Genomic DNA, 22,650 nt, shown 5'->3' on the forward strand with positions numbered 1-22,650 from the left:
GGGAATGGGCCGGTGTGGATGCATTGGGTGGTGGATTGTGAATACTGGTCGGCAAGTGGTGGCCGTCGTGGTGATGGTGAGGAGAGAGTGAAGCCGAAAAGCTGGCATTATTGGGCTGAGGCGGTGGTGGGTTGCATTCCATTCCCATCCAATTCTCTCCGTTTGCTGGATCGCCTCCCGTTTGCTTGCCAGCTTGGCTCGGGCGTTTGCCAGGGGCCGGCCAATGAGAGTGCGGCGCCAGCTGGCAGATCTGTCGACATGCTGCAGGGGCACGGCGCCAACGAGAGCTTCGAGATCCAATCCAATCCACTCACTGGCAGAGGGATGGACCTTCCCTTCTCCCCTGTATTAGCGCTGTTATCAGAGAGGCAAGCCCCCTGTCGCCTCCCCCCCCCCTCACTGTAGCGCGCCGTTCCCCCCTGGTCGAAACACTCTTGCATCGGAGCTTTTCTCTCAGGTCCTTGTCGATAGATAGACCCAAGTCCATCTCATCTCCGTGTCACCATTGCCCCCATATCGTCAATCTTCAGCAGTCGATCCATCTCTATGCGAAACCAAACGATGTGCACACAAGGAATCTCTTCCGTCCACATGCGACAACATGTTGAAACACGATGCCTCGTCCTGCATCTCGTGCTCCCATCGTGCTGCCTCCTACTAATCTCCTTGGTGAGCCTCATAGGTACGCCGCTGGAAAGCCTAGCCGCCCTACACCTCCGCCAAGCATCCCCCTCTCCTGTATCCCCGAGTGCATTCTGCCATCCCAACAGGGAAATAGCACGAGGCTTCATGCGAGAAGAAAAGAGGCACCACGGATGGATAAAAGCAACCTTGAATATCCACCCCGGCTTAGCCATTTAGCCGCCGAAAAAGCATCTCAGGCATCCCGAGCCCCTCCATCCACCGCAGACCACTCCCAACCACGCCGATCACCGCAAGGGAGAGACCGCCATAGCTTCTCAAGAAAGAAAAGAAACAAAGAATGAGTGAGGTCCGAGGGCCAACTAGTTCTCCATTCTCACTCTTTTCAGCCGAAAAGCCTTCTTCCCGTCCCGACACCAAGCCCGCTTGGCCGTTGTAGTCCGCTTTCTGTCGGGGCCGTGGCATCGAGTCCACCCACTACCAACGTACCACCAACAGTGACACATAAGCGAAAAGGGTAAGCAAGGACAGGAAAAGGAGTCTGGGCGACATCCTGCCAAAAGGCCACATGGTCTAAAGACGCACATGTCATGCAGGATCCCGCTGCTGTCCGACGCGCCCCCAACTGCCAGAAGCCAGAAGCCCAGGCCACAGCCACGGCCTGCAAACCCCTACCCAGGACGATGAACAAGTCCCTCTGTGCGAGACCATCGTACACATATCATACAATCTGTGCATGCATCACTTTAACAGTGCCGAGCTATCTTTCAATAGCAAGATGCAGCCCATCACGACGCTCGATCCTGGACTGCTTGTTCTTTGGACTCACTTAAAAAAAAAGTCACCACCATGATCAGCACCGCATCTGTACCACTTACAAGACTCCCTCTCACTTTGTCCTTTACTTCTCCTTTGCTGATGGCTGTTTGTATTAGCTCCTAGATCATGCCTGCATCATCTACACATTCAAAGAGCTTCACACGAAATAGCACGTCGCATAGTGATTGAGCAGCCTCCATGAGCAATGATTCTAGATCATTTTATACCAATTTCCTCTCCTCCTAGTTGTTTTATACATGTCTGGCTCCCATTTCATCAAATCTATAAAAATGCCCAATCATACAAAAAAATGTGTCCCAACTCTTTCAAAATGGAGAAAAGAAAACAAGAGTTGGCTCAAACCGTGGCCTGCGCTTTCTTCCACCTCTTACATCCATTCTTGGAGAATGTAAGACGCAGGCCAAGAAGAAAAAAGTATAGAGTAAAAAGAGAAATCGAAGAAGAAAAGAAGAAAGGTAGAAAAGAGAAAATGGACGAGGCAAGTAAGAAAAATGCACAACGCCGACACGAAGTAGCCCAGTTCTGCTCCCACCAATAAAAGACAAAAAAAGGAGCAGTCGCTATTCCTTCATGCATCATGATTTAGCCCTTTTTCGAAGCAGAGTTCCTCCCTTTGCGTTCAAGGCATCGCCGCCTTTCCTTCTTGTTCGTAGCGATGAAATGCGATGCTGCGCATTGGTACACTACCTTGCACGCAGCACCGTCGCCTTTTTTTTCGTGTTTTGCAAGTCAAATTTTGTGAATCGTAGGTCCGGGCATTTCATCGTCAAACGAGTAGAGCTTGCGGCAAGCTATGGCGGAGCATCTCACCGAGAGTTATCGAATGGATTCGCCAACGCCAAACAAGGACCCGTCAGTTAGCCTCCGTGTTTGGTACCACCGATACCCAAAAGAACGCCGACTCCTGTCCCCATCATCTGTAAGCAGCGCAATTTGCATCTGGTTCGGGCCCGCATCATAGAACCAGGTGCCTGGCAGCAGAAGCAAAATAAATGGAATATATATGTGCAGTGGAATCGAAATGAAATCAAGCCAATACAGCGTTGCAATTTCGCACGTCGGTGGTCTGCAACTTGATCCGCGGGATTTGCTAAGCCGTGTTTGGAAGCTCGGGTGCGTTATAGGCGAACATGCTGGCCGGTAAGGTGGTACCAAATGACGGCAACGAAGTCCTCCTTGAAACGCTCCCACGGGTTGCGGTTGAGCCAGTAGCTGAACTGACGATAATGGTACATTTCACCCCAGCAGTCACGGCCCCATTCGCAGCCAGCCATGTTGACCATGAAATCACGATCCTTCTCGTGGTAGTGAAAGCGTGTGAGGTTGGCACCAGTGCCGTCACCGCAAGCCGCAGGGGGGAAGCTGTTTATCATGCGCTGCGGCAAGAACCCGGTGTGTTGGCGGACCCAAGGATGGCTCTCGTACATGGACTCGAGGGCGTCCTGCTCCTTGTGCTCCCAGGCCATGTGCTTCTGCTCATAGGCCACGGGATCCCACCAAATATCCAACAAGCGCTCAGTCCAAGCGCTGCGGCGGACGAAAAAGGAGCCAAGGTTGAAGCCAGAGCAATCTTGCGAGAGCAGCAGGTTGACGGAGTTGGGGTTTCCGTCACCAATGGGGCTGCGGGAGTCTTCGTCGAGATACGGGTCGGTGAAAGGGTGGGTAATGTTGAGGGGGTTGTAGTCGTTGATATCGCGGTACGCATTCTTGCCGAGGCTGTCGAAAATGTGGTCTTGCAGCGAGTATGTGGGCTCCATGACGATCGTATTAAGGTCAAGCCACCAGAACCTATCAAATTGTTAGCAGCTGTTGCAGGCGGTGTTGAAGGAGGCGGCTCTCGGCGTACCACTCAGCATCCGGGTATTTACGCATGGCGTTGCGCAAAAAGTCAACCTTTTCCCAACTTTCCCTCCATTCGTGTGCATATCGCTTCTTGGTGCTCATGTCCACGATCTCGAGGTCGTAGCCCCAGCGGGCGACATAGTTGCGTTTGTTTCGTATGCTGTCTCGCTCAATGGCCCATTCACGAGCCCCCTTCCACTCCATTACACCGCCGCCAACATTGGCGGCGAGGACGATGACGAACTTGGAGCCGCCGCCGCCCCAGGCGGCGCGACGGTACCAGTAGATAAGGGCTGCAAGCGGGTTAGTAGTGAAGAGGTTTCCATACGGACAAGATTGAGACATACGAGAGTGATAGAAGACGTAGACGCAAAATAGAATCAAGAAGCCAATAAGCAACCGAAATTTGAGCTTGCGGCCCATGCGGCCGAAAATGAGCTTTATCCTTCCAAGAAGAGGCACCTTGTCGATGTACGAACTGGCTCCAAACTTGTCCTTTTCGTCGGAGGCGAATAGTGGTAGACTGTTCGATATGCGACGCATGTGACCGAGGAAGCCTTGATTCTGTGTGGAAACAGACGGATGGCCGTTTCGTAGTTTCGACGGCTCCCAAGCGACGGAACGCACACCATGATGGCTGCTGGCAGGACTGGAGCGGCCACTGTTCATGTTGAGACCAGGGCTGGACCAGCCACCATGGGCAGAAGGAGAGGGGCTGCGGGAGAGGGACATTGGAGAATTCGTTGAGGGCGTTCCTGCATTGCGAGTAGCACAGACGAGATTAGCCAGGCGGTTCAGGAAGGGAATGATTGATGCGGCGTTGTGGACAGGTGGACAGGTGTCGTCAGACGACGCCAAGGATCGGTTGTCGCGGCCAGGGCCTGTGGAGGTTTTGGATGGCTTGGGGAGCACGGCGACAGGAGACGCACAACGTCAAGCACAAACAAGAACAAGCAAGCCGAGCAAGCGAGACGGAGCGAGGCAAATGACCGGGGAGACGAGGCGGCGCGGCCGGGCGGCGCAAGTAGCGGAGCGAGGCTGCTGCTGTTGCTGCACTGCGACGGGGAGAGTGGATGCGTTGGTGCTGGGACGTAGTGCGCCGCGCAATTGGCATAGATTTGATTGTTGCAGGACGCAAGGCAGGGCAACACGTAGGAGCGTACGCGGGTGGAAAGGGGGGGTATAACAAGATAAGGACGTACCGACTATGGTGGGCAGGGACGCCTCGTTGGCCTGTCGCGGGTGTATCTCGAGAAGGTTGCCGGAGCGGTGCTGGTGGTCTTTTACAGGAGAAGGGCCGGCGGAGGAGCGTCGCCGGTGGTGAGAATGAGCCGGCCGGTCGCTGTAGGAGCTCGAAGAGCCGGCGGAAAGCTTTGAAGGAGCCAGGGTGGCGGCTTTGTCGGCGTTGACGGAAAGCAAAAAAGGTAATGTGTCGTCGTGAGCAATTGGGTGGGAGGCGGCGGCAAAGGCGAAGAAGAAGAAAAAAAAAGAAGGGAAGACAGATAATAAAGACTGGGCGGGAGAAAGACGCTGGCGGCCAGCTGGCGAGCCAAAAAAGGATAAAAAGGGTAAAAAGGGTGATAGCGCGGTGGGCAGTGGCCAGCCAGCCAGTGGCAGTGGGACAGCCAAGGGAGCCAACGGTACCTACTTCGAAGGTAGGTACTTGCCACAGGGACGGGGAGTTGATGCAGCAGGTGGTGCCCGGGGACAATCATGTATTTGTTTTTATTATTTAAAGAGCCAAACCTAGCAGGTCTAACAATAGAATGATAATATCAGTGCCCTTTTACTTGAAGAAATGCGGCAAAATCAATAAATGGGCACTTGGCTAAACATAGCTACTGCTTTGACTTTCACTTGTGCTTTGTGCTTTGCGCTTTGTGGTTCCCTGCGGATCCCGTACGTCTGTAATGCAGCGAGCCTGCAGTGGCTTCAGTGGCTGATCTAGGGGTCCAAGTGCTGTAATGGAATCCGCACTAGCCTTAACTTAGCTGCCGCCAGGAGAGCAGAGTGAAAAGATTGACCTTGTGGGGGCAGATGGCCTGCCCAGCATTACGGTATCAAAGTACCAAAGTACCATGGGAAGGCACTAACCCAACTGACCAGATATCAGCATCTCACGAACGCCTGTCACTAAAATTAATCAAAATCTTAGCATCATCAATCCCTCGTCATCAACCATCCCGAGCTAAACCTTCAACCGTCTACTCGACCGTCACTCGCCTCTCCCACCTCCAAAAATACTCTCCGCGTCAAGCCACCTCGTCTTCCGCTGTCAAAATCTCGTCTTCCCGACTGGCTAGAGACTCGTAATGAAGCGGCTAACCAGTGCCGATGTGCCCCTCCAAAACTAGCGCCTCTGCAAAACGAGGTCAGACGATGCGCCCGCTCTCTGCTTCGCTGGTTGCGATAACTAGCTAGTTACTGTGTGTATAGATACGGATACACGGCGCCGTCTTCGGTTGGGCTCGTATGTCATCGTGGTGATCATCCTCAAACAGAAATATGCCAAGATGCGCCATGCAACCCGACACATAAAAAACGGCTTGTTGCCGTCAGCCTCTTCACAAAGTGGCCGACAATGGTTTATGCGTGTCTTGCCGCTCCCGACTTGTGGCTTTATCAGGCAATCCTGCGTTTGGATTTTAATAATCCTAGATTTTGCGAAGCATTGGGCGAAAGAAAGTTGAGACAAGCTTCCCGCAAGAATGTCATGACAATTGCGGCCACAACGAATGCAACGAGGAATGAATATTTGAATCCTCAGACGATGAAGAAAAGAGCAAAAGACGAGTCGAAAAAAACACGTCGAATAAATCAAGAGTAGACCTAATCCACGACCTTAACTCATATGCCACGGCGAAGACTATCGCGCCAGGCTACCGACAGAAGAGGTTACCAGCCTAGAGTCTCGAAGTGGCTCGTCACCCCAATCAAAGACGATCATCTAAGTGCTAATTTACCATCAGTTGCTTATTATTCGTGCGATGCTTCCGACTTATTGGCCATGGCGTCTCTCGTTTACCATTCACTCACCGACCAATCACGCCAGCTACTGCCTTTGTTGCTTCCCCCTTTTCACGCCACCGGACCCGGCTCTTAAATATTATCACGGCCCCCAAGGGACCAACAGGAGAGCACCTGTCTGTGACGGGCCGTGACATCTTCCAAAGTTAGTGCCGCCCTCTGGCCCACCGTCTCCAGCTGGCCAATGCGACAAATCTCTCATCCAATGTACGGTATGTATACAGCACCATACAGTATGCTAACATGGCAAGGGGGCGCGGGCCCGAACCACCAAAGGTCCTTGCAATGGTCGGAAGGTGCTGCCAATAAAAGGGCTGGCTGGCTCCCTTGTAAGCGGTCTCGCTGTCCGGATAAGGTGCAGAAAGGCTCGCGGCTGAACCACGATTCCACGACACCCCAACCCTGGCCACACAAGACAACGAGATGAGCCAGAGCCTCGCTAGCATCGCAACGTGCGTCGAACAAGGCCCGCCTGCCGCTGTGCATGCCCAGAGCTGCATTGCCCATTGCCTCCAAGCTGCTGGCTAGTACCAGCCCGGTCGCGAGGCCAGCCAGTGAGGGCGGCGCATTGGTATTACGCTCGGTGGCGCCGGTCCATCTACAGTGCAAGCCCGCCGTCGAGATTGCAGACGACCTTAATTTCGATGTCGCCCCCTTATTATTGTCATCACCAAGCTTTTTCTTCCTAACAATCTACCAGAAGCACGCAACTCCAAAATAGCGCATGGCGTCTTGGCAATTTGCAATATGTGCCCTTGCCCCTTGCACTCACTCACCAATGCCAGATTTTCTGTCGTGAGCCTCAGCAAAAGAAAATGCATAGGGCCAACTACAGGGCTTCGTGGTGTTGCGTATCAGCAAAAGAAGCAAAATATCCAGACATCCAGTCATCGACTTCGCTTACACAAAAAAACAGGGACAGCTCATTGACCCCGGTCAGCCCTTCATACCCAGGAAAGCGTTAGTATTATTACTATTATTATTATCATCATTATTAACTCTACTATTATTATCAGCCGCCAGATATTCGATTCCCCTTGAACCCGGAGTCAGCCACAAAAGCATGCACATCATCTCATCTCCGGTGCATGAGAATGGCCAACTCTGGTTTGTTGGTGGACACGTGCTCCACGATTATTGCTCGCTCACTGTTTTGTCCATTCCAGTGCCGTCCTTGCGCTCTGGCGATCCAGGAAATTCGCCATCCACAGACGGGTGGTGCTGGGACGCCTTCCTCCCTTGGTACCAATGTGCCTGGTGGCGCGGTTTTGGGGCAGCACCTGGCACCATGGAAACAAAAAAAAGCTTAAATCTCCCTGCAACATGGTACCATGAAACAGGTTTTCGGTCCTTTTTGGGGACATTCCAAAGCCTCTCCCAGCCTATGTCCTGTGTCTAACTTAGGTACGGCGTATGTGCAGGGATGCAATGACGATACATCTAGCCGCATGGCGCAACTCTAGCCTGCACACTGTCGCACACCTAGGTAGTTAACTGATGCTTCCAAGCATTGGTGATGATTCTAACTACACTCCATAGAGACAGCTGACCCGCGATGCTCCAGTCTCGCATCAAAACTTGGCCAAAACAATCGACAGAAACATAGAGATATATGTATATACTCTTTTTCCATCATGACCCACTCGTTGTTATTTGTTTCAGTCGTATGACAACCTTCTTGCAGCCAATGCTACATGTCCTACAGACTAGTTACACGCTTCATCGCTACATTGTGTCTTCCTGTTTCTGTGCCTGTTGTTTGTTGTTACTTACAAGCTTTTATTAGCGTCGTCTGCTGAGCTGCTTGGCCCCCCGACTGCATTCCGTATTCCAACCTGTTAGCTTAGGCTCATGTAGTTCGTGGTTCTAGAAGAGTTCTGTCTGCGCTCCCGCGCTGTATCTAGATCGACCAATCTCGGGGCCTGCTAGTTCCGTGCCCGCTAATCTGCAGTCGACACGGAGAACTACATAGATTTAGGATTTAGTTTTTGCCGCGTGTAGATACTATGCAGCTCCAGCGATACGCTGTTCGAGCCGTAGGGTAGTCTCTTGCCTGCTTGATGCTGGCCGTACAGGTAGGTGCAGTCGGATGGACATCCGAGGCTGCGAAGCGGGTCTCAATACATAACCTCATTCGTACGATAGTGTTATGGTATCCGACTATGGAAACGTATCGTGGAAGTTTGGGTCTTTGTCTCATTTTTGGTGATTTTCAAGGGTTGGTGTAATCCTTGGGTTACATATGTCCGGCTCCTGGTGCCCAGTTGCCTTGACTCTAACCCTCAAAGAGCGCATAAGTTGTATGCATCAACTCTTCAGTCGATGAGAGCGCAAACTGCATGGCCCATAATTCACTTGACTATTATTCCCTACCGACACGAACTATAGTTGCTGGCTTGAAGCCCGATATAGTGCGCAGCTTTAGGATGCAGACACCAGGGCTCAATGCATGTTGTTGTACAGGGTAGCGTATCTTCAACGGCGCACGAGAGCCAATCGCGGCGCACCATGAAACCCGGGCGGCTAGCAGCCCACCAATCAAAACACGTCCCTCACGTCCCTCACATCAGCACCAGACGCAGACCTATACCTATGTATGTATATTCATGTATGTATATTCTGTATGTACCTACCCAATATACCATGTACACAATCACTCGGCGCTTAGCTCTGTCCCGTCCACCCACGGCCGCTTTCGTCCACCCATTCATCGTTGTTTTATCCTTGCCGTTGCCACTGACCAAGAGGGTCTTGTTCCTTATTTTAGCAATGAGCGCATGCCTAGCCATGCAGCATGGCGGCGGTGGCCTGGTGCAGCTGCCCCCCGCCGCTGCCACTTGATGCTCACTCGCCCATTGTCGTGTGCTGCCCTGTACATACATACTTCTTCTCACTCTCCCAATATCCAAAAGTGTTTCAGATTCTTTGGCTTCTATTACGTCTGTGGTTGAGACGCGTACGCTCTTTGTGCACTGCTTCGTTGTTTGGTTCCTTTTTGCATCATCTTTCACTGTCCCTTACTTCTTTCGCTCGCTCTCTCGTTCTCTCGTTGCTTCGACATCATTTATTTAGCCCTCGATCATTTACGCGCCCAACTGTACGAAGCTGAATTTACTCCATCCTCAACACTTGAATCTTTGGGGATTTCTTCAAAATATCGCCTCAGACCCCTCGGGTCCATGTCGGCGAGTCCGCAACGTTCCTGCTGCAAACGACGACCACCTACCCACCTACCAACTATAAGCTCGCACCAACACTGAAATAGCTCTCATGAGCTCGGGACCATACCGGAAAAACGGGCATCTGGCCCCATCCCCTCAACCAAGCGTCGCCGACTGGGAAGAATGGGAGGATGCGAGCATCACGGCCAGCGACGACGAGCAAGGCCTCGTGCAGCAGCAGCCGCCTCCCAAGCCGCCGTCCGACCATCTACGACCAGCTAAAGCTACGACAGTGCGAGTCTCTCGTTATTCTACGGCCAAGATTAAGCGTCTCAAATCGCGAAAGCGGCAAAAGGCCCAAAATGCCCAGGCCGGCATCAGTGTCATCACCGACATGACGGCCTTTCGTCGCGACACCAGTCCAGAGGATCAAGATGCCGCCAAGTTTGCCGACTCTGCTGCGCTTCGCGCGCTTGAAGGCGAGCAAGACTCTGCCTCTGTTGGAAACTGGAACTGGCTAAAAAAAGCCAAGGAGCAGAGCCCGTCTGCCTCGTCGCAAATCAACCAATCACCGCATCACGGCCTCTCCCCAGACGACCGCCCAATCATGATCGGCATCTCAGTGCCACCGAGCGTTGCGCCTTCTTATGACCAAAATCCATATGCTGATAGGAGTCATCAACTGCCAAACATGGTTCCAAAAGGAGGTCTTGGCGTTGTTCCTCGCGACGATCGTCAACCACAATCTTTTTGGTCTCCCGATACCCCAGATACGACTCAACCATTTAGCAATAATCGACCGGCATCGAGCGTGTATTCCATGGCGCCATCATCTGACGCCCCTACCTTGATGGACATGCCTCCTGTGCCGTCTCTTCCCAAACAATACCAAAATCAGGGCAAACTCATCAGCCTGGAGCTTCAGGGCGGCGGCGCAGAGGATGACGATGCCGGCACGCCCTGCACCCTGTTTGAAGAAGATGGCACTACTCCTAGGAGCGCGGGAGCTGCCAGAAAGAAGATCATCTCACTAAGCAGTGCAGTCTCAGCTTCACGCGGCTGGTGGGATCACGTTCTTACACCGCTGGTTGAAAATCGCATGACCTTGAGCAGTCGCAAGCAGAAGCTGGATTCACCCAAAGAGGCAAAATTCAGGCCACCATCGTCGCACCTCTCAGTTTGGCCAGTGATTCTCCCCAAGGCAGAGCCGGTCCTGCCTTTGACGACTGACAAGACACCCATCGTTCGCGTTCCCACTCCGCGGCGGTCACCGTCGCCAAGCTCATCAGCCGGGCCGTGGCAAACTTCAAACTCTCGAGTAGCACAGTACATATCTGAGTCACAACGCAATGAGAAGAACAGGATGGCCGTGACAGACGAGGAACAGCCCACAACGGACCAGCCGCCCCCGTACTCACCCCCGCAACGACCACAACACGACCCGATTCGATACAGAGCCGTGTTTCCTCCTAGTCACCCGCTGCATGCCCAGTTCCCTCCGTCTCCCAACCCTATCTCGCCAGGGCTGGCAGCGACGATGACATCGCAAGGCGCCACGCAAATGACCGACTTGCGAGGCGTATCCTACGAAGCACAATTGCCCGCTCGCCCTGTGGGAACCTATCTGCCGCCAGCTCACCTGGTAGACGCACCGGGGCCTCACAACCGCGTCGAGAGAACCAGACGCCGCCACGAAAAGGAAGACATGATTGCGCGCCGCGCCGGCGGTTTTTGGCGCGGCCGTTGTTGCATCCCGGCCAGCGGCTGCTTCGGTCGCACCGGGAGAGAAGGCCGCAAGAAGCGCCGAATTTGCCTGGGGGTCTGCTCTGCCGTCATCGTGCTGATAATTGTCGCTATCGTGCTGGCGGTGGTCCTCACGCGGCCGCGGGCCAAGCACGAGGTGCCCTCCATCTGGGTCAACCTGACCGACTTCCCGCCGATGCCTACCGGGATCCTCACGGTGGCCGGCCCAGACAACACGATCGCCAGGAGTGTCTGCACGGAGCCTACGACTCTGTGGAGTTGCTCACTGCCAAAGGATGACCAGAGTCCTTCCGCGCTGTACCAGCCGAGCCAGCCTCCACTGATCATGCAGATCCAGTGGGACAACAGCACCCGGAGGGCTTGGAAGGTGCCGAATGAAGATGCGCCGGTTCCTGTTTCGAGGAGAGCTCCCGGTTCTGCCGCCAGAGCCCATGCGCTTGTTCAAGCGAGGGCCGCCTCTCAGTTCAAGCCGGACCCGGCACCCCCCGACTTCAAGGACATGTGGTTCTTGGGGGAGACTACGGACAACATCGTTTCCGACACCAAGGCAGGAGAGCCAGCACCCTTTTACATAAGCATACTCAAATCCCTCAGTGACAAGGTTGAAACCCCCAACTTGCAGAGACGTGACGGCAACAGCAGTAGCGACGCCGAACCCCCCGGTAGCAGTGCGATTGCCCAGGGTAACATTACCGGCCTCCTGCCTCGCCCGGCCCTGGAGCCGGACGGCACGCCGGCGCCGGCGGTGCTGTTCCCGAACGTGGTGCAGCAGCCGGTGCGACTTTATGACCGCGGGCTCAGCACAGAGCACTATGGCTTCTACGCGCATTTCCAGCGCACCATCTTCCTCAAGTCCGTTACGGTGCCCAATCGCGCCGACGATCCCTCCGTGCCGCTCGACCGGGACGGCGGGTGCCGCAAGTCCGAGGCCAAGTTCCTGACGACGTGGGGCGAGACCCGGATGCTGGTGCGCATCTGGACGCGCAAGCTGGCGACCAACTCGTCCAGCATCGTGCAGCCTGACCGCAGCGACGGTGCGGGCAAGGTGGTGGCGGAGCTGCGCAGACCGGGCACGATGCCGTGGCCGGTGACCATCACGCTCGACACGCACGGTGGAGATCCCAAGGGGAAGCTGGTCTGGGAGACGCCGATGGACGACCGCATGCAGCTCGTCAGGGCGCAGTCCAAGCTGCTGGTGAACAAGATGGATGCGGGCGGGACGTGGATCAACCCGCGCGGCACGGGGGACGCAAAGTATGGAGGCTTCGACGGTGGAACGGGCGGCTGCAAGTGTGAGTGGGTGAATTGGGTTTAAGATGACTTATATCCGTATGCGAAAATTGGATAGGCGAGACACATGATGGAAATAATTGGCTTGGATGGTCTTCTTGATTGCAGGCAGGCACTTTGGAAGCTAGCCTGAGATATTTGCATTTGCAAGATTTAAAGTGAGCTATTATGTTTACGATGAAATAACTATATAATAAAGAAAACTTTCTTCCGGGACACATGATCCAATCTCTCGTTGTATGTACATAGATAGATGCTGTCGTATAAGTTGCGTTCCACCATCCATCAGCTTGTCTCCACTAAAAAGTTGCAGCCTCGAGCCTCGACGACAACCCACCATCCTCTCTCCCTTGTTACTATTCACCATCAACCAACCCTACGATGCGACCCATTGCGTCCCCGGGGAACATCTTCACCGCGGGCTCACGCCTACGCCGGCGACACCCCCTCACCTGCCACCGGACCCTCGTGACGCTCGCCATCGAGACGTCCTGCGACGACACCGCCGTCGCCATCCTCGAACACCACAGCAGCCCCGGCCCATCCCCCTCCGCAGACCGCCGCCCCCGGACGGTCCTGCACTTCAACGAGCGCATCAGCTCCGACCTGCGCGCCTGGCGCGGTGTGCGTCCCGCCGCCGCCCTCGACGGCCACCAGCGCACCCTCGCCTCGCTCGTCCGCCGCGCCCTCGCCCACCTCCCCCGCGGACCGCCCGACTTCGTCTGCGCCACGCGCGGCCCGGGCATCCACGGCAACCTCGCCACCGGCCTGTTCACCGCCAAGGGGCTCGCCCTCGCCTGGGACGTGCCCCTCCTCGGCGTGCACCACATGCAGGCCCACGCGCTCACCCCTCGCCTCGTCCGCGCCCTCTCCTCCCTGCCCCCCGCCGCGACCTCCCCGGAATTCCCGTTCCTGACGCTGCTCGTGTCCGGCGGCCACTCGCAGCTCGTGCTGTCCGCCGGCCTCGCCGACCACCGCGTGCTGGCCACCACCGCCGACGCCGCCGTCGGCAACGTCCTCGACCAGACCGCGCGCGTCATCCTCCCCGAGGCCGTGCTCGCCGCCGGCCCGGACGTCATGTACGGGCGCCTCCTCGAGTCCTACGCCTTCCCCGAAGGGCAGGGGGACTTTGCTTCGTTCTACGCGCCGCCGCGGACGCGCGCGGAGGAGGTGGCCGACGAGGTGGACACGGGGTACGCGTGGCGCGTGCCGCTGCCGATGCGCGCCACGCGCCGCATGGCCTACTCCTTCTCCGCCGTGCACAGCGCCGTGCACGCCATCGCCGCCCGGCGTGGCGCAGCCATGGACGAGCCGGAGCGCCGCGCGCTCGCCCGGCACACGCAGCGCGTCGCCTTCCAGCACCTCGCCAGCCGGCTGTGCTTCGCGCTCGAGGACCACCCGGACGCGCGCACGCTGGTCGTCGCCGGCGGCGTGGCCTGCAACAAGTTTCTCATGCACGTTCTGCGGACCACCCTCGAGGCGCGCGGCCTCCTATCCTCCTCCGGCGGTGATGGGATTCGGGAGATCGTCGCGCCGCCGGTGGAACTGTGCACGGATAACGCGGCGATGATCGCCTGGGCGGGCATGGAGATGTACGAGGCGGGGTGGCACTCGGACTTGGACGTCGCGCCGGTGGCCAAGTGGCCGCTGGATCCGGCCGTCAGGCTGCCGGGGCAGGCGGCCGACGGTGAGGGCGCGGGAGGGCTGATGGGCGTCGGCGGGTGGTTGAGATGGAAGTAGACGGGAGCGAGAGGGCGGGTTTGCAAGTCGATCTTCATGTTGTTTGGCGGTGAGGAGATTGTACGATATATGGCACGGACGAGCAGATTATGCACGACTTGTATCAACACTGTATCATTATCATAGCATGGCATGGCGCAAAAAGAAAGGGGTTTGGAAACAAGGGCATTCTACCGGTCGATAATACATACACACACACACACACACACACAAATGCACACACAACCACATTACTCTGAACCCAAGTTATGAGCCAAAGAAATCTGTATTCTTGTACTGTACAAGTTGCAGGGAGCACAGCCGACTTCGAACCTTCTAATAACATCCTAAAACACAGCTCCTTTGTGCTCCCCCGGCGACGACTTTGTGCCATCTCCGCTTCCCCATCATCCTTCATCCACTACAGCTCGCTCGTGACGTTGGAGAACTCACCCTTCTCCAGCTTCGTCTTCCAGAAGATCGGGTTCGTGTCGTTGAAGCCGTGCTTGACCCAGCCCTCCTGCTTGACGTGGTAGAGGTTGATCGAGCCGCCCGAGTACGCGTCGCGGTGCGTGGCCGCCAGGATGCTGCGACGTCCGAGTTCGAGCGCGTCCTCGTCGCTCAGGTCGTAGCGGTACTCGGCGTCCAGCACGCCGTACGCGAATGTCTGGCCGGAGCCGACGCAGAACAGGTTGCCCGCGAGGCGGGTGCCGTCATTGTCGACGTAGTACAGCGCGGGCCCCTCCTCCGGGGTGACGCCCGCGCACATGGTGCCCATGCTCAGGCCCATGCCCTTGTAGCTGTACACGAGGTTGGCGAGGATCTTGCTCGCCGCTGCAACACTGATGCGGCGCTTGTGACGCAGCTCGTGCAGGCGGCACTGCATGCCTAGCCATGCCAGCCAGTACTGGCAGTCGGCCGCGCCGCCCGCCATGGTGCCCAGCAGCACGTCGTTGATCTCGATGACCTTCTTGACCGTCTGTGACGCGATCCAGTTGCCCGCCGTCGCGCGCGAGTCCGTCGCCACGATGATGCCGCCCTGGAAGCGGAACGCCAGCGTCGTGGTGCCGTGGGCAATCTTGATCGGACAGTTGGGGTTCGAGCGGTCGTCTGTGGCCGCGCGGAGCCAGGCAGAGGGCTAATTGCGAGCGGTTAGTCATTGCGATAAATATGCAGGAGTGTTAATTCTCCCGCGGAATCGGTTGTGGCCGTACCTGAGCGACGGGAGGCATCGCAAAGTTGAGAGACAGGTTGGCCATGGGGTCCAGGGTCATCAGGTCCTCATCCTCGAAGGACTCGTTCTGCGCGTGGGCAGGCCGGCTATATCTCGAGACTAGAGCATCCATGGTTCCTGTATTGAACGTCCTCTTCTATTTGTGTCGCACTGAGTCGCCTAAACAGCGGAGGCTTTACCAGAGCACCGGGTCTTTGTGCTGGGCTGGCTCGTTGGGTGGGTATCGTAGGAGGCTTCCGGTATGTTGAAAAATTCGAGAAGTATACTGCAGCAGCTGTGAGTAGATGCAATGTAATGAAGAAGCGTCGAGACAGGTGGTGATGCTTCTGATTGATGCGAGTTTGTGCCGTTTGGGATGACAGGGAAGAGAGAGGGTCGAAAGGCTCAGGCAGCTCTCGGCTCGCGCGTCACCAAGCTGGAACCTGGCTGGCTGGAAGCTCTGCTGCTTGAGTGCAGAAGCTTACCAAATCAGTGGGTGCCTGGGTACGTACTGATGGCCGCAAAGTTGATGCCTTGTTGCCTTAGCCAGAGCTTGTCAAGTGGGTCGCGCGGTGTTACCAAGAAAGGAAGGATATCACAGAGTGTTGTTCTTTGCAGCTACCATTCGCTCCAATCTACAAAGAAATAAATAGTTTTTGCAGGTTCAAACAAAGTAACAGACAGAATATTGACATCAAAAAGAATGCACTCGCCAGCACCATCCCATTTCCCTTGTAATAATTATCCAGACACAAAGAAAGACGCTCAAACAAACCCCCACCCTTACACATCACCATCTCAAATGGAACCGCTCACGGGTTTGGCGTCGTCTCCCGGCTGACGCGTGATGACTCGCCTCGCTTCAAGAGCATGCTTCTGCGGATGCTAGTCGAACGCGGGCTGTCTCTGATGCTAGCAGAGTCAGCGGCCTGGAACGTACTCCTGATCACGACGGTGCCGCCACCAATCGTAAGCTCCTTGGGACCTGCGCCCGTCTCGTCCACAAAGTATGGGTGATCCCCCAGAGCGTCGTCGCTGCCAAAGGTGTGGTTGCCCTTGACCTCAACTTTGAACTGAGAATCGGCAGCGCAGTTGAACCTCAAATCCTCGTCGAATGACCATTCGCCCGTGGAAGACTTGAAGTGCTTCGTCTTGCCTACCGTCTTCTCCTTTGGAGCAACCTGCGAGATGGCGATGTATAGATCGGTAGAGCCAGGGAAGCCAGAGGCGCTGACAATTGTGAAAACGGCGCTCCCGCTCGGCGCACCAGGCATGCCGCTCTGGATAGAAGCAGCGCCAATGCTAGAAGCGCGCCTGTGCGAAGGGCTGGGAGTCTCAATTGACGGGATGGGCAGCGATGGGTTGCCTCCGGGAGTAGGTGTCAAATCCCTTCGAGCAGCCGTATCCAGTGTAGGTGCTTTCCTGAGACCACCAGGTTCGGCGACGTCAACAGGCTCGGCGACCTCGACAACAGTGCCGTTGCTATCCTTCTTTCCAAAGATACCACGTCGCACAAAGGAGGCACCTTTTCCAACACCATGGCCGACAGCTCCAGCAACCGCGACGCCGCCCTTGATGGGAGCACCGGCAACGCCAGTAACAATACGAGTGGGGGCTCCGAATGTGCCTGCAAATGACGAGGTACCATGTCTTTGGCGGGTGACGTAGTCTGGGCGGAAGAGCATTCTGATTCGTACACTACCAGACTTGCCGTCGAGAGGGTACTGAGTCTCGTAGGCTTTAAAAGGCTCCAGCTGGGCCAAGCTAATGTCTGTGGCACCGAGAAGGTCAGGCGAATCAGCAAAATCATAATCCCAAACAGTGCACTTGAACTTGGCAGCTGTTCGCGAAGGAACAGGCACCTCAAAGTTCTCGTTCCATGTAGGGTTGAGCGTCTTTTTGATAATTTTGGTCTTGAAGACATCTTGCCCATTGAGCTCAAATCGGCAGTAAGGATCGCTCTTGCCGTTGCGGTCAGCGGAAGGCAGACCAACACCATCCAAGATGTCAACACGAAGGTTGCCCATGTTGTTGATGCTCTCGCTAGGATCAAGATTCATCTTGATAGGGATATACTTAAGGCTGACCTTGACAGAACCAGTCCTGCCATCTTCAGACTTGAGCTTGAGAATGGTGGGGTTGTTGAGACACTGCTTCAGAGTGTCAAGCGTGTTGCCGGTTAGAGATGCCAGAACGTCGCCGTTGTCATCGCCCTTCTTCCGAGCCTTGAGCGTAAGTCGGGAAAAGTCGAGCTCACGAATGACGCAGTCCCCAATCTCATCAAACTTGTAGCTCTTGGTTGAGGTGCTGTTGGTAGTGTACGCAGGGTACATGTAGTCGTCGACCCAGACCTCTAGATGGCTTGGAGTGTCAGGCACTTCCGCTTCGAGAAGGCGGAAGATGAGCAGACCACTCTCTTCTCTGAGCAGCTGCTCGGGACTCATGTGAATCCTGGGAGGACCAGTCTCCTTGTCACCGTTCTGTTCAAGACTTGTGCGACTCTTGGCAGACTTGACAGATTTACTTGTGTCAACGCTTGGTTTGCCCTTGGTGTGTCCGGCAGCGGGAGCAGCCTTGTCGGTAGCACCGTTGGCAGCCTTTTCGGTGGACGTTTTGTCAGTGGTACCGTTTGCGGCCGCCTTTACCGCATCCTTGGCAACTTCCTTCGTGGCGTCACCGTTGGTCTTCTCGGCCGTCTCCTTTTCTTCCTCTTCCTCTTTAGGATCCGCAATGTTGAGGCAGGGGTAAAACGCGGCTGTGTAGTGAAGCGTTCCCTTGGGCACACCCTTGCCGTGAAGACGGAGAGCACCCTCACGGTTATCCTTCCTATCGTGCACTAGATACTCGCCGAGTTCGTTCAATTGCATGAAGTCACCAACAGCCAGTTCAGTCAGGCCTAGGCTCCTATCCTTGCCAACCTTCTCCATATCCATAACTTCAAGAGTGAGCCTCTCGCGCTCGGAGTGAACAGGAACATAGAGGACTTCGTCCCATTCAGGGTTGAGGTCGTTTCTGAAGGTAACAGTTTTTCCCTTGTCGATACCAGAGAGCAGAACGCGTACGTACGGATCGGATTTTCCGAAGGCTTCGAAGTTGCGCAAGTCGCTTGCCCGTTTAAAGTGCAGACGCATAACACCGACGGGAGTCTGGTAGCCGCCGGTTCCAGCAACGCCAGAAATGGCGACAGGTCGCCACTGAGCCATCATCTTGACGCGACCAGTGGAGACGCCCGCTAGGCTGTACCACTCCTTGCCCTGAGCCATACAATCGAGCATTTCGTCGAGCTTAATCTGGTACTTGCCGACGACTTGGTCCCCGGCGAGTTCACGGTCATCCTTGATGATGACACCGAGCTTGGCAGACTTGCGGTCGGTAATGAGGATTTCCTTGGAGCCGTTATCCCAGATGGGGTTGTTGGTGCGCTTGAGCTTCTTGGTTTGGTGAACAGGTTTGCCATTGAGTAGCAAATCAGCGTAGGGGCTGAGGCTACCGACAAGACTCTTGGTGCCGTCAAGATCTTTGGCTTGTTCGACAGTGAAGCGGAGAATTCCCTGGTTAGATTCCGGAGCGGGCTCAATGGTGCCATCCTCGAGCTTCTTCTCAGCGAGAATCGGGAAGAAGCGCAAATCGCAGTTGACAACACCGCGTGCCTTGCCGTCAGCGAGAACCTCGATGCGCTCATTCTCTTGGATGTTGAGCTCCTCGAGGTTTTCCATGGCAAAGGTAGCGACACCAAGTTCCTTGGATTTGCGGAAGTCGTTCTTGTCGAAGACTTGGATATCAAGAGAGTCGGAGAAAGACGTGACAATGAGGTAGTGCGTCTCGTTCCAGCGTGGATTGGCGTTGTCTTGGACGGTCTTGGTCCTGGCGAGTTCCTGGCGACGGTTGAAGGTGATGACTGCGTAGGGATCGACGCTGCCACCGAGTTTGTCCGTGTTCTTGAGACCCTGGGCGCCGTGGAGGGTGACAGCCAAGACACCAACAGCTTGATCAACGGGAGTACCGGCGAGCATCTTAGCGACTTCAATGGGGAAGACCTTGGGATCGTACATCATAGGACCAAGAGTGCCATGGATCTGCTCAAGGATGAAGCTTTCGAGACCGGGAATGAAATTGATGTCGAAGCCAAACGTCTCTCCACCAAGCGGCTTGCAAACGTAGTCGATTTCAGGACGACCAAGGAAGCACATTTCAACACGGTCAATGTGAGGGAAAGGAATCTGTAGCTTGATCTTGAGGCGCATGATGCCGGAAAAGGCCATATCCTCGACAATGACGTCCAAGCCCTTGCTAATCATGGCCTTTCCGATACGGATTTCGAGAACAATCTTGGGGTTGATCTTGTTCTTGATCTGGCGGGAGGTAAGATCGGCGGTGTCGTTGGGGGTGAAGCTGAACTTCCAGTCCATCATGACGATATCGTCCTCAGTCTTAGGGTAAGTCTTGACGTGTTCCATGCGCGGAGGCTTGGAGCCGAGGGTGAAGGTCTTGAGCTTGAGACTGTCGAGGAAAGCAGGGGTAGATGAGCTAAGGACCTGGTCGACGGAGTTGATGATGGTCTGAGCGAGGACGGGTTGGTAGATGGGCCAGAACTTGACCATGAAGGAGTTGATCCACTCGAGAGATTCGTTGTCAGTCTCGAGCTTCTTGAGAGCCATTTCGCGGCTAATGTCGTCGCGAAAGTTGCGGCGGACGCGGCGTAAGGAGGTACGGTAATAGGTGGCACACGTGGCCATGACGATAAGTACCCAGCCGAGGCCACCCCCGAGGACAGCAATTAGCCAGGAAGTGATACAGGCGACGATGACAATGGCGGTATTGTGGTACCAGTCTAGTAAAGAAGTTTGGGGTCAGCAGGATGCGCAGTGAGATGTGTTGAGGCGTGGGCTTTGCCGCGTTAGGAGCCTTACCTCCGTAGAGCGTATCGGGGAGTCTGCCTTCAAGCCAGGTAGAGTGGTCCAGCAAGCTTTCAGCCTCGAACGTCTTCTGCGAGGGCCAGCCCATCTTAGGAGCCCAGCCGGTGCGCATATACAGAGGCTCTGCGGCGCCAGGGTCGGCACCAAGGCCAAGTGGCTTGCCGCTGGCGTCTCTGGCGACATCGAGGACGCCTGCTTTGGAGGGTTCTGGCAAATCTTCGACGGGGCCGGTACCATCATCCATGTCAGTGACGACGGCAACGGACCTTTCGGGGCGTGATTGGCGGAGCTCTGCGGGAATGGCCTGGGGGAGGGACAAGATTAGCAAACATGGCGAGCGACGCGACAAAATGCAAGGCAAGATGGCCAAGGCAGTCGGAGGAGAATGGGGGAAAAAACAGGACATACAGCTCTGGCCTGAGCACGCTTCTGCTCCGGACTGGCATCGGGATCAAAGGAAAAGGCAGGGATTCCGGAGTTGCGAGCCTCGGCGACCATCTTGCGCTGAGCATCGTCGGAGGTGACGGTGCTCTGGGGGTTTTGGGCCGCGGCGACGGCATTGTCCACCTTGGCCTCGCGGGCTTCGTCGGCAGCCATGACGAGTTAACTTGGGAGATGATGCGCAATAGGCGATGGGTGTTGAGATTGAATTGGATCTGTATATCGCAGGAGGGGAGAGTCAATTGGCGCGCGCCCGTCGGCGAGGCGACATGCAGAGGCAAGTCGACAGTACTAGGTTGTTTGCAGGACGGAGAATTGGCGAGAGCTGAGCTGTCGCAAGCAGCGCAGACTTGGAGGAGGAGGAGTCGTGACTAGTAGTCGGAATGTCTCAATGGGACGACTGGAGCTGCGCCCACAAAGATGAATTCGGGTTCTTGCAGCCCACCACCATAAAATGACGCTGATCTGACAGGGGTGGGAAGAGGCGGCGGGGGTATCTTGAATTAGTAGGATGTATTCGTAGAGAATGATATCGATGGAATAACAAAAAAAAACTAATAGCTGGCGATGCTAGCAGCAGCACTGGGGAGCTGTCAGGTAGGTAGTAGATTGCAAACGCGGAGCTAGAGCTGAGCGTTGGATGGGAAAGGGCCAAGAGGATGACGGACAGAGACTTACGCCAAACGGTGAGAAAAGAAAGACAATGAACGGATGGAAGGACGGACGGATTGGATAAGAGAAAAAGAGAGGCAGGGAGTAGGAGGGGGGTGGCTGCTGGCAGCTGGCAGCTGGTAGGTTAGGTTAGTAGGTACCTGCTGGCAAGCTGGGCAACTTGGGGAAGCGTGGTTGATTGGTGACGACGAGGAGCAGAAGTTAGTAGTAGGAGAGAGGGAGCACCGAAAAGAGTGGAGGGAAGCAAGAAAGCTATCAAAAAGTCAAGCTGTGATTAGCGCAAAACCACAAAGAGGGTCCCCCGATAGCTTGCTGGCTTGAGGTACTAGTACTTGAAGCTTGGTCAGAGGGAACACGGAGAATTCCAGTGCAATCAGAACAGCGCTCAGGACAGCAGTTAGGGCAAGCTGCTAAGTAATAGCCGCCCGCGCACAAAGACGTTCACGGTTGATCTGGTGTATGTATTCTACCTACCCAGTAGCGCCTGGGTAACTTGTCCAACTCATCTCTTTCACAGGCTTTAGGCACTGTCCCTCAAGTACAAGTACCGTCCCCGCCCCAAGCACAGCTGCCATGGTCCCAGCTCTCTGGTCTGATCCTGGTTCTGCTGAAGGAGGGGGGCCGCCATGGGTGGCACCGGTGGGCTCTCAGCCTCCTCCGGCTAGCTGGTAGCCCGGGGGGGCGAATCAGGCCAGGCAACTTTTTGGGGGGGTTTTTGTTTTCTTACAATGAGTTGCGAATAGAGTAGACAGAAGACTGCTAATAAGAAGCAAGCGGAGAATCATTTACTTGTTGTACGTCAATTCGTGAGCGGAAGAAGCCTGATGTGCGCGATGGCGATGCATGTGGCTAGCTGTGCGTGCCAAGTACTTGTACATACATACTGTATGTCTGTCTGTCGCTTCCTGTACGTGGCCTCTTTTCTAAGAGCATTTAAGACATGCAGCTGCATCCATTCATTGTAATACATCTGCACGACGCCATGCCGCAGCACTGCAGGATTACTGGCACCTACCTCAGATTACACCTCGGTGTTTGGCTGGCATGTTCCTCGGCCTACAATTGTCGCTGACCCCGACACTCTCAGCCATCAACGACCCATTCCCTACTCCCTCACTTAGTA

General features: G+C 55.4%; 4 protein-coding genes across 4 annotated transcripts; 1 reads left to right on the forward strand and 3 right to left on the reverse strand.

Moving 5' to 3' along the window:
- Positions 1–2,600: 2,600 nt before the first annotated feature.
- On the reverse strand, positions 2,601–3,993 carry ISF_03678 (galactosyltransferase; the record flags this gene model as incomplete). Its single annotated transcript, XM_018847284.1, has 3 exons — positions 2,601–3,270; positions 3,329–3,617; positions 3,672–3,993. The coding sequence occupies 3 exons, from the start codon at positions 3,991–3,993 to the stop codon at positions 2,601–2,603; spliced, it is 1,281 nt and encodes a 426-aa protein (XP_018705491.1).
- A 5,628-nt stretch (positions 3,994–9,621) lies between these two features.
- ISF_03679 (Peptidase M22, glycoprotease) lies at positions 9,622–14,306 on the forward strand (the record flags this gene model as incomplete). Its single annotated transcript, XM_018847285.1, has 2 exons — positions 9,622–12,568; positions 12,880–14,306. 2 exons carry the CDS (start codon positions 9,622–9,624, stop codon positions 14,304–14,306), a joined length of 4,374 nt encoding a protein of 1,457 aa, XP_018705492.1.
- A 400-nt stretch (positions 14,307–14,706) lies between these two features.
- On the reverse strand, positions 14,707–15,631 carry ISF_03680 (proteasome component PRE2 precursor; the record flags this gene model as incomplete). The annotated part of the gene is made up of 2 exons (XM_018847286.1): positions 14,707–15,423; positions 15,500–15,631. The coding sequence occupies 2 exons, from the start codon at positions 15,629–15,631 to the stop codon at positions 14,707–14,709; spliced, it is 849 nt and encodes a 282-aa protein (XP_018705493.1).
- Positions 15,632–16,310: 679 nt separating this feature from the next.
- ISF_03681 (membrane bound C2 domain-containing protein) lies at positions 16,311–21,011 on the reverse strand (the record flags this gene model as incomplete). The annotated part of the gene is made up of 3 exons (XM_018847287.1): positions 16,311–20,329; positions 20,409–20,718; positions 20,823–21,011. The coding sequence occupies 3 exons, from the start codon at positions 21,009–21,011 to the stop codon at positions 16,311–16,313; spliced, it is 4,518 nt and encodes a 1,505-aa protein (XP_018705494.1).
- Between the last annotated feature and the right edge of the window lie 1,639 nt (positions 21,012–22,650).

Source organism: Cordyceps fumosorosea (assembly GCF_001636725.1).
Source record: "Cordyceps fumosorosea ARSEF 2679 chromosome Unknown scaffold_7, whole genome shotgun sequence".
Lineage (NCBI taxonomy): Eukaryota > Fungi > Ascomycota > Sordariomycetes > Hypocreales > Cordycipitaceae > Cordyceps > Cordyceps fumosorosea.